Below are 10989 nucleotides of genomic sequence, written 5' to 3'. Positions count from 1 at the left end.
GTGCTGGCGGCCCGCGCCGACCCGCGCCTGCCCCCGCACCTGCTGCTGGGCCGCCTCTTCCGCTGGCCCGACCTGCAGCACCCCGCCGAGCTCAAGCCGCTCTGCCACTGCCTCAGCTTCGGCCGGCCCGACGGGCCCAGCGTCTGCTGCAACCCCTACCACCTCAGCCGCCTGTGCGGGCCAGGTACGCGCCGCCTCCGCCGCGGGGCCCGCGGTGTCGGACGGGGGGTTGGGGTGGAGAGCCGGGCCCGGACCAGTCTTCGCTTGGTGTCTAAAGTCCGGTTGGAAGTGGCCCGGGGGTCATCGCGCGGGGCACAGAGACCACGTTAGCCGTGCTCTGCCTGGCAAGAGCTGCGTGCGTGTTGCGTGGTGAGACAAAGCTCTGGACCAGCCGCTGGGAAGAAGCTCCTTTCATTTTCCAGGGCCCCTTCCCCTGCAGAGGACTAGAGCCCTACCAGCAACTTCTTAAATTGAAGGATGTGCATTTGTTCTCAGGTGGCTGCTCCCCCTGGCTTTCCTATAGACAAATGGGGCCCAGCCAGCTCCGGCTCAAAGGAGCAGCTCCAGCTCCAGATACAATTTTTATATTGCAGATTTGCTGTGGGTCACACCTGTTTTGCTCTCCCTGGTGAGGATGGGTGGGGGGAGAGGCCGCTCAGTCAGACCAGGATCTGGCCCTGATGCTGCGTCCAGTGGGTTTGCTGCTCTGCCCGCTCGTGTGTTGATTCTCCATGCATGGACCGTTGTCATGAAATCAGCTACGCGGTGTGAAAAAGCTCTCTGGGGTGGGAGGGAGGGAGTCCGAAGCAAGGACAGGTCCATCTTTGGATCATATTTTGCACACGCAGGTGATGCCATTAGATCCAGTTCGCGTTGTTGGCTCCTTTTTTAAAATCTTTTCCTTTGAAGCTCTTTAATGCTTCTGAAAAGGCACCTTGGCTGCGTGGAGTGGAGTCTGCGCGCTGGGAGGGAGCAGGCGCATCGCGTGCTCTTGTTCTGCTATAAGTCCAGATACACATTGCAAGATCCTTTCTGAGAGTGGGAAGGGACTGCGGCCCCAGGGGAAAACTAGCCCTATGGGAAGTTTTAAAGTTGTAATAAAGTAACGCCACAGGTCAGCCCAGCTTTCTACCCTCACAGCAGCTTGCTTCCAGGTCCGGGAGGGGGGACCGGGAGACCACACTTTCCTTTCGGCAGTGTAGGGTCACATGGCGCCACTGGGTTTTAAGCAGATCTTGAATTGGGAATTGCTGGTGATGCCAGGGTACGAGTTCCCAGTAACCCTCGTTTTTGCTTTTTCTAGAACGTTACATTTTAAAAAACTCATTTCTATAATAGCGTAAAATGAAGACAGTCTGTGCAGTTAAGTGGTAAAGGGCTAGGCCGTTTGCTCAATCAGCTCTTCCACCCCTGGGTAGTCCACAAGCTTCGTAGGTAGCTTTGATTCAGGGCTGTCTTTAAGCACATGCTTAACTTTAAGCATATGACTGTTGGGGTCACTGCAGGATTTAAAAGATGGGGCCCAGGCGAGTGTAGGAGGCTCTCCGCTCTAGCTAGCAGGGTCCCGGGATTGGGGATTGTTGCTGGCGAGGCTGCAATCAGCCCGGCCTGTGATGCTTTATGTTCTGGGAAAAGGGCCTTTTTATTGATGCTGTGCAGTTTTTCAGGCTTTGTAGCATGCTGTCCAGGGAACGCTTGTTAAATCCATGGGTATGCTTTAAATGGGATTATATTAAACACGTGACCAGAAAGTAAAAGCCAAACTTTTCAAAAGTGACCTGTGATTTTGGGCCCCCCCGGTTTTGGGATGTCCAACCGGAGACTCTTTCAAGGGGCCTCTTTTGCAGAAGTCCTGCGCTTAGCACTTTCTAAAACCCCGGCCCTGTTAAAGGTGGGTTTTCAAAATGACCAGTGGCTTTTGGAGATTTGCGGCCTAGGGTTATTTCCATGCAACATTTCCTCCGTGTTCTCACTAGGGATTTATTTGATCTTGACTTGTTATTGCCTAGGAGGGAAAACTTGAGGGCTTGACTATTTTACCTGATATAAAGCACTAATACAAGGTTTTGTTCCTCCAGAGTCTCCTCCACCTCCTTATTCTCGGCTGTCTCCTAATGATGAGCAAAAGCCACTGGGTACGTATTTCCTCTTTACAAGCACTCATGGCAGTCTTTCTTCTTTGTTCACAACAAATATTGTGTAATACAAATATTTTGTATTATCTCCTAGTGGAGACATGTCCACTGTAGAGCATAAAGCACATGCCCGAATCTCGAGGCCTGGGCTTCTCCTGATTCCTGAACCCACAGCAGTTGACTGGTTGTAGGGAGTCAAGGGACAAATATCAAATGAGTTGTGGTTTTATCCTATTGTAACTACTGCAGGTTTGATCTTATAATGCCCTTTTTGTGCTACTGGCGTGTTTTCCAGAGTAATCTCTTGATAGAGTGAAATAGTTGTATTTTGAATGAAGCTGCAGTGATTTTCATACCTGACGTTTTACACTGGATGTCAGGGTAGGATGGGAGACACAACTCCTGGCTTCTCTTCCTAGCTCAGCCAGCGACCTGCTCTTTGACCCCAGGCATGTGTCTCCGTGTAAAATGAGAACAGTGATACTTACCTTCTTTTATGAGCTGCTGGAAGGATTTCTAGATGAAGAGCCAGGGTGGAAGAGCTAACTATTATTTATTGTAATGTTTATTCAACTCAGACACAGGCCCTTTCAGCTTCATCCTGTAAAACATTTTAAGGAAATCTCGCTTTTCCCTGTGAATTATTATGACTTTGTAAAATATCCGAAAGGAGCTTGGTCAAGTAGGCTTGGCATACAACGTGGCCCACTTTAAAACTGGCAAAATTCAGCTGAGTCTGTCTTCCAAAATATATATTATCTTTGAAAAAATTTAAAATAACCCTCAGTAGACACAATGCCAAATCCTGCCTTTGCCTTCGTGGTGCTCAGTGCCCCTCCAGGTAAATGGGCGGTGCCATGCACCTCGGAGGGGAGCAATTAGATGCGTCCGTTTTGATACTTCTCTGTAAGCAGGGGGTTATTTTGTGCCAGTTTGCAGCACACTGAATAGCACTTTGCTTTTCCGTTTGGTCAGTGGTTCTGGTTTACAAAAGAGGAAGCAAGCAAAGAGGGTCACCAAGGGAAGGGGGAGGTAGGTGACAAATATGTTTTTTTACAGTAAAAAAAAAAAAAGGAGCAGCTTGGCACATGCATAACATTAAGGGCCTAGATAGAGGTAGAGAAGGTCCTGTCCCAGAGAACACGAGAGTGGGAGATTGTGGGGGGGCCTAAGGAAGGTCAGGTTAGGCCCAAAGTATGGGGTTAAGATCACAGGGTTGGGCCCTTGATCCTTTTTGTAAAAAATAAAAATAAATAAATAAGCAGCACAGCAGCAAAACACGAGCGGTTGGGTTGTCATGTGTACACAGCACCTGTGCAAAGGCCTCGCAGGAAATAAATCCCCCTTCCTGGCCTTCTGTCTCCTTGGCTGGGTCTTGAGCCCTGGGGTGCAGGTGCACAGGACTTGCATGCTGGCGCTGTCCTGGAGCAGGTGGGCAGGGAAGCACGGGAAGGGCCAGCTGATGTGAGAGACCAGCAGCAAATAGCTAAGACCCAGAGTCAGCAAAATGAGGGAAGGAATTGTGCGCCACAGGTTTCTGAGTCCTGGTGCATTGTGCAGGGGGTGTAATTTGTATCCCCTGACTTTCCTCCGAGCCAGGGGGCTCTTTAAGGCACAGCCTAAATAGTCCACGCTGCCTTTTACAGTCAAGCACGGTGCTCTTCACTGCTGGTGGGTCACCCCAGAGGCGTTCAGAGTGTCCTAGAAAAGACATCATGTGGCTGCGGGAGCGCCTGTTAGATGTAGAAAAAACCCGAGCCCCATACTTACTCCCTTCAGAAGCTGCGTGTGCTGCAGGCGGGGGAAAATCGTGAGTGATGTGTGAATTTATTAACACAACGGCCAGCGATTCAGGGAGATGCATGGCTTTGCTTGCTTGCAAAAATGATGGTTAATCTGTGAGCAAACAGTTGAGCACTTAATGAGAAAGAGGGAATAACAGCGGCTCTTAACTTGTTAAAACAAAGTTTCCTTAGCTTCAGCAAAGAGGAAGGAAGGAAGCAAGAATAAACAGCTTCAAGAATTTTAATGGTGATAATTAAGGATAGTAACTATGAATTGTTTGGAGGCTTAACATAACCTTATCCAGTAAGCACCAAGTTCCTACTTGTTTGATCCATTGAACTGCAGTTATTTTTGTGGTCAAAGCAGTTGAAACTTTACATTTTGCACGTCAGAGAAGGAAAGTTGAGTGCCTGCTTCCTGCCTGGGGTGCATGGTTCCTCGTCGGTAGGCATCTGGCAGGTGATGTGGGCTGGTGGAGCCCTGAGTGCTCAGACGGTGCTTGTGATGCAAACATGCTAAATGCTCTTCTTTTATTTTCCAGATCTATCAGATTCCACGTTGTCTTACACTGAAACAGAGGCCACTAACTCGCCAAACATCACGCCTGGAGACTTCTCAGGTTGGCAGATGCTAATGTTCACAGTAGAAGGGCTGTTGTATTGAGCTGCGTGAAGCCAGCTTGCTGGTGTGAGCAGGAAAGCAGAATGAAATAGATGCATCTGTCTGAGAGCTTCTTGGTGACAACAGGGAGAAAAACAAATCAAATGCCTGTTGAAGCTGATGGCTCCAGTAGAGACTGTCATGCCCTGGCTGCTGGATGAAAATATTGTTTGTGGTGTGAGTTTACTACTCAGAAAAGGAAGAAAATTCAGGAAGCATCTCCATGCTGGGATGCATCGTCTAGCATGCATGGCACGCACACAATTGTTCCCTGGTAGACTCCTGCCTTGAGTCGGGAGTGTGGGTGAGAAATGGTCTGTGAGCTACAGGCACTGTTTCACAGGGGTAGTGAATGGGGATGTTCTCATGTAAGGGTGATAAGTGTGTTCTTGAGTGTTTCGAGTGTGCACAAAAGGTATTTTAGGGTCCCATGTGCAGAGCCTTGCTCTGGTGGGCAGAATTTGTCCCTTTCCTCTCATACAAGCCTTTGAAGGTGCTGAGCAAGAGCTTGCATAGTTGGGTCCATCGGTCTTGCTCCTGGGATGTCTCCACTCAATCTGTGCAGCTCCCGTTGGCTTTCCGGGCTTCCACTTGGGCCCAGTGCTGTGATCACGTCATGGGTTTTAGGTCGGGGTGAAGGTAGAAACCACAGGTGGTGTGCTGATTTGGGCAGGAACCCTGCTGTATTTCCGTCCCCGGAATAGCTCCATTGACTTTAGTGGGTCACAGACCAGCCCTGGTTGTGTTTTCTCACACGCTGTAAGTTTTGGGGTGGAAGGGACCAAATTGGCAAGCTCATCTCTGGTTTTCATGCGCAGAATGGCTTAGTATGGTCGATGGCGAATCTATGAGGACAGGAACAAATGCTGGCTAAGTGGCTGGCACACCCTTTACTCCCGCCATAGGACATCCGCCTTGCGAACGCAGACATCTTGCTTGTTCGCTCCTGACGCTTCGCAGAATAGCGGCTGATGGATCCCTCCCTTGTCCCTCTGCCAGGGTGATGTTGTCTCCTGCCGTGTGTTCCTTTGGCTTCCTCGTGCGTTTTTGTCACAACTCGTTCTCGCCGCCTGTTCGCAGTTGCCCTGGGATCACATAGCTGAGGGCCGGGGCCATTTTTAACTAGCCTTATTAGCTCTGTTAATACAGCTCCCATGAAGATTAGCCTCATTTGCTGCATCTGCTGGCAGGGCCACCACAAGTGGTTAAGGCTCCCTTTCTAAGCAGGCCCAAACGCCGGCACTTTCCTGTCATTTGTTTTCTCAGTGCTGGTTTTCCTGATTATCGGGCTTCGAGGGACTTCCGATCGGAGAATGGGGGCTGCTTGTAGGGGCATGCATGGATGGGTACCGGCCTGAGGGGATGCTCCGCGCGTGCTGGCGGCAGCGCAGGACTTCGTTCCTGTTCTTGTCCGTGTTGGGCTGTTCCAGATCCCTGTCCCCAGTCTTCTCATTTCACCGTGTTAAAGAGTTTATCACGAGCCTTGGAGGAACTCTGAATTCCTCAGGATGTTTGAACAGCTCCAAAATTCACAGAGGTACATGGTGTTGGCTGGCCCTGCCGGGCTGTAATAACCTCGAGTTTTTCTCCCTTATGAATTTTTCACTGCTCTCGTTTCCCTTTAAGGTTCTTTTGATACCGTTCAATACATCTTGAGGTTTCTCTGGACTGAATCGAACGTGCCTGATGTTGCTTTTGTTGTGCTGCCAATTGTCCCTAGCAGGGGAACAATTGAGAGTGGGGAGCTGGACCATTTGGAGCTGCGTTGTTGTAAATACGTGTATTCAATTTCTCACAAAAATTCCTTGTGCTCTGCAAATGTCCTGACGCCCGCGGCCTTTACGGCAACTTGATAATAGCCATCCATCGTAGCAGCAGAGTCTTAAAAACCGAGGTCTTGTGAATGGTGGCCGACTTCTGCAAAGAAGGGCATCTGGCAGGATTTCTGTTGAAGAGACATTTTGACTTTTATTTGAACAGCATAATGATAACATGTGACCAGATTGCACTGAAACTGGATACTTCTCTCCCACTGTGTAGGTTTAAATGGTGCAACTTTTAATAAGAGTCTGGGGCCGGTTGATGTATTTTCCCCCAGTGGCCATGATTACAGATAGAGGATAAGAGCTCCGCTGAAGTTAACCCATGCTTGTCGTCACCAGGAACCAAACATCTTTACTTACAGTGCAAGTGCAGTGTTTTGCTCGCTTTCATTTCCAGTGCAGCGTCTTGGATCAGTTTGAAGGATATACAGCGTTGTGTGAAAGACGCACAAAGCTTGTGTTGCCAACGCCCTTTCTTGCGTGTGTTTAAGAAACTGAAGTGTACATTTACCTCCCGTTCCAAAAATAAGAACATTTTGGATTTAGCATCTAGCCACTGGTATTTATTGCTTTAGCTCTGATCATCAAAGATGCTTTTCCTTTTAAAACCACAAAATTCAATTTCTGGATAACAGAGAGATCCATTCTTTACTGTCGTTAGTGTAGCCGATGAACTTCCAGCCCCTAAGTTTTAGCAAGAAGTCAAAAGGTTATCTGCACCACGTTTGTAAGTTAAAAAGACTCTTTTTGAACTTGACCTTATTTTCATGGAGACAGCAGTGATTGCAGGACTCTAGGAAAGCCTCTAATGACCCTGCGGGTCCATCATAGACATTGAAAGATATAAGTAGCTTAATTGTAGCAGAGGAAAGGGTATCTGAAAGCACGTCTCTCTCATCTTTTCCCTTTATCAAAAGCCCTTTTAGGATTGCTCTAGAAAAAGAGTGTAGATGTGCATCAGGCTCTCGAGGAAAGCTTTGTACATTTATTATGGAAAAACTGAACACGTTTGTTCCATGCAAACAACCACAGCTCTTGGCAATGCAACCCCTTGAAACTTTCTGAAACTGGAAGGTGGCCTGACAGCTTGGGCTTGATCCTGGAATGAGACTTGTATACCTGCTTTAATCTTACATACCATATGCCATGGGCCATCTTGAATGATGGTGTTGAGGGTGAGGCTGTTCCAGAAGCAGCCAGGTCAACACGAGTTGGAAGCACAGCAGGGCTCCGGACTTTGGTCATAGGAGGTCTTGTGTGGCCTGCGGCAGCGCAGCCAAGGTGGAGCGATGAGTGCAAGTAAAACTAGACTCTGCTGCTGAGTGCAAACGCTGCTTGCACGAAGGAGGTCGGAAGCCCTGTGCAAGGCAGCGGTGGAAAAGGGGTGGGCAAATGCTGAGTGTCTGAGGAGGTGTGAGGCTCGTGCTGCCCTTTTATGGGAAGAAGGCCCTCAACCAGGCTTTCCCCCCTTAGGCATCCTCTGCCTGTATGTGCACAGGGACCTTGGCACCCGTGCCTCAGCACGCTTATTGATACAAGAGCAAGCTCCTGGCCTTGCCCACCACCATTTTTCCCTTGCACTTGAACATATGGTATTCTGCCTTGGAGCTGTGCTGCATCACACCTGACTCTTCAGAGAGAACCCCCCAATCCACATGGGACCAGCAGGGCTGGGGGGCCACCCTGGGCTCTTCTGAGAGATAAAGTGGGGTCACATGGAAGGGTGGGTGCATAAAGGGCAAACAGCTGAGAAACCAAACCTCAACCTTGTGAGTCACTAATGATAGAGCCTTGGTAGGAAGTTTGGTTTTTTCTCCAGCACCAAATGCCAGGAAACTTGTGCCCATTAGCCCTCTAGGCTTGTAGAGGGCTGTGCTGTTGGGGAAACTGGTTCTTCTCCATGGGGAGGTGCTGGAGCAATGGGAGCCCTTCCTTGCCAGGACAGTCCTGCAGGGTGGGATGGTGGCGCTGGATTTCCGTGACCTTCCCCGGGTCTCTGGGCCCTGGCAGGTGTCCGCTGCCCCGACGGCTGATTTAAAGGAAGTGAAGGAGAATCTGAACCCGGCATTTTCCTCACTCCCCGCTCCGAAGCACGGTGCAGGCTGGCTGTCGGCACGGTGTCTTAATTTAAATGAATGTGACTTGGTGGCAGCATCAGGTTTGCTGCCTGTGTTTGGAAGGGTGTGAGATGGGTGCCAGCAAAAGCCGAGGCTGCTGCTGTTGTGAGTTGCCTTTTCGGAGAGCCTGATTCCTCCAGGATTTCAGCGGTGGGTCTGGCTGCTTAGGTCCTCTCTGCCACTGCTCTCGGTCCTTAGTTGGAGGTAGTGAATCAGACATCAGGCAGGGCAGCACCTGGTGCAGAGAGGCAGCAGGTTTTGAAGGTGACTCATTTCCCAGTGGCTTCAGTCCTGAAAGGCAGTTAGCACTTGAAGCTCCCCGCATGTCAGTAGGAATCGCAGCTCCTCTCCGTACCTTTCGGGAGCTTACCCCAGGGAAGGCTCAACACATCTCTGCATTTTGCTCTTCTCCCACTGCTTTGAGAGGATCCAGGTTGAGGTTTGGGAGGCCTCAAGGCAAGGCCATGATGGTCACCGAGCTCCATGACTTTTCACACCCCAAAATAACCCCACAACTCTACCTGGGAGCTGGCACGTGGCACCTTCATCACCCTTCTCGATCTGCTTCAGTACCACGAGTGCTATGCAAAGGCTCGGCGGGACGTGGTGCCTTCAGGCTGCTAGAGTTTCAGTCCCTTATAAAGATCAGCTGGGCTTCGGGAACTGGGGACATCCGCTAGTTCGTGGAGCCATGAATAGTATTTTTTCTGCACTAAGCTTTTTCTCAGCAAAATACACCGAGTTCGTAATAGTGAAACATTTTGGCAACTTCTTGCTGAAACATTATTTTGGAGAAAAGGGCTCTTTTTAAAGAAAATACAGAAACATTAACAGTGGTCAGTCTCAGCCCCCTCCAGAGAAACCAGCTTGATTTCTGGTTTGGATTCCCATTTTGAGATTCCCTCTACATTTCTTTTTTTTCCCTAAAAATAAAATATTTTGAATTTTTTTTAAGTGGTCTTGATGACCAGAAGCTTTTGTTTTAGACCTTGTTGCAGTGAAACATGCTGGTGACCGTGCAGTTCAAGAAAAATGTACACAAGCTAAACGATCTGTGAGCTTGTTTGCTGAGCCGGGACGGACTTGCTCGGAAGTTGCTCTATGAAGTGTCAGGTGGCTCGGCTCTCCCGGTGAGCGAGGAATGGCCTGGGGTTACCTCTGCACCACTGGTGACTGCTAAATGCTTCGTACTGGTTTTATACCTCGGTTTCCTCCTCTGTGAAATGGGTAACTACCTCCCAGGAACCCACTGGAACTTTGTTCATGGGTTATTCTGTGGACATGCTGCCTGGCCTCCCTCTGGAGCACGCCCAGCCACATGCTGCAAAACCCAAAAACAAGGCAGCGCACCCGCCCCTGAGCATGTGCCAGCAAACATGCCTGAGAGCGTTGCCAGGCCTGTGCCCAGGGCTACTTTGAGGCTGCTGCACTGCCTGGTTTGGGGAGTTGGCACACTGGGAGAGGAGGGCGTAGGCAGGGTGTGCCTCGTGGCCGTGCTCTCAGGCAGTGCAGACATGCCCTAAGGTCTCCTGATGGGTTTGGGTGAAAGGTGCAAAATCCTGTTGTCATTATTGCCATTCATCATGAGTTGTGGCAGGCCGAGGCCTGGGGCGATAGCTGTCCTTCAAGCCAGCGGAGCTACCGGGACAGCGGTTTCTTTTGGAAAAATAGTAGGAGGGCACAAATATTAGATGCAGGAACAATGTGTGAGATTCACCTCGGTGTTCCACCGCTGTCTGACAGCCCCCCTGCAGGGAGCTGCCTTTCAGCCCCGGTGCCCACGGCCTGCCGGGCTGAGATCAGCCGGTGCGTCTCCATCGAATGTGTTTAATGAATAACAAACGTGCTGTGCTGGGTTCACTGCTGGAATCGGTGCTGAGCAGCCAGTCACCAGAGCACATCTCATGTGTTGCTACATGCCTGCTCGTGATTCCCTCTCGATCGGGAGAAGTGCAGACCTCTGTGCAGCAAAGTTGGTTGGGCTTGTGGAAATTTGTTTGCAAATCAAGTGTTTGCCTTGCAGGCTTCTAATCCTGTGTCCCCATTTCCTTTAGGGAAACTTTATTCCCTTCTTTGAGCGTGCATGTTGTATGCAGAACAGTACCGCTGGGGCCGGTACTGTGCAATGCAGCCTCCTCTTGACAGACTCCCAGGGCCGGGAGAAAAGTTAAATGGAGAGGGTGTTCGCTAGGATACGCTCCGTCATTTTGCTGCGGCGTAGTCATGAAAACAATCGGTTCCTGCTGTTGTGAGTGTTAAGAGGAGAGGGCTTCTCTAAATAGGGGCTTCATAATGAGGTTATACAGTGTTATGGACTGGAGGTAGATCAGCTAGGGCAATGCCAGCCTCCGGCTTCACTTTGGAGTCATCATTCTTGGATGGATGGATTGAGTCTGGATTCACCTGGAACTATGGAGATTCAAGTGCAATATGTCAAACAATATGAAGAAGCAAAAGGTGGGTGGGTGG

At 49.9% G+C, this 10989-nt stretch overlaps 1 protein-coding gene across 1 annotated transcript in view; it reads left to right on the top strand.

The window, feature by feature from the left end:
• The window catches only part of SMAD6 (SMAD family member 6), a gene marked incomplete at its 5' end in the record, with an annotated part of 83713 nt that continues 72724 nt past the window's right edge, over nt 1-10989 (top strand). Inside the window, 3 exons of the mRNA XM_019503807.1 lie at nt 1-184; nt 2079-2135; nt 4462-4539. Coding sequence (XP_019359352.1) covers nt 1-184; nt 2079-2135; nt 4462-4539 — 319 coding nt within the window. The remainder of the gene's footprint in view (nt 185-2078; nt 2136-4461; nt 4540-10989) is intronic.

This window comes from Gavialis gangeticus, unplaced genomic scaffold, assembly GCF_001723915.1.
Source record: "Gavialis gangeticus isolate Ggan-Ray unplaced genomic scaffold, GavGan_comp1, whole genome shotgun sequence".
In the NCBI taxonomy this organism is placed as follows: Eukaryota; Metazoa; Chordata; order Crocodylia; family Gavialidae; genus Gavialis; species Gavialis gangeticus.
Note: the sequence above shows the minus strand (reverse complement) of the source record. Positions and strands in the feature narration are given on the sequence as shown.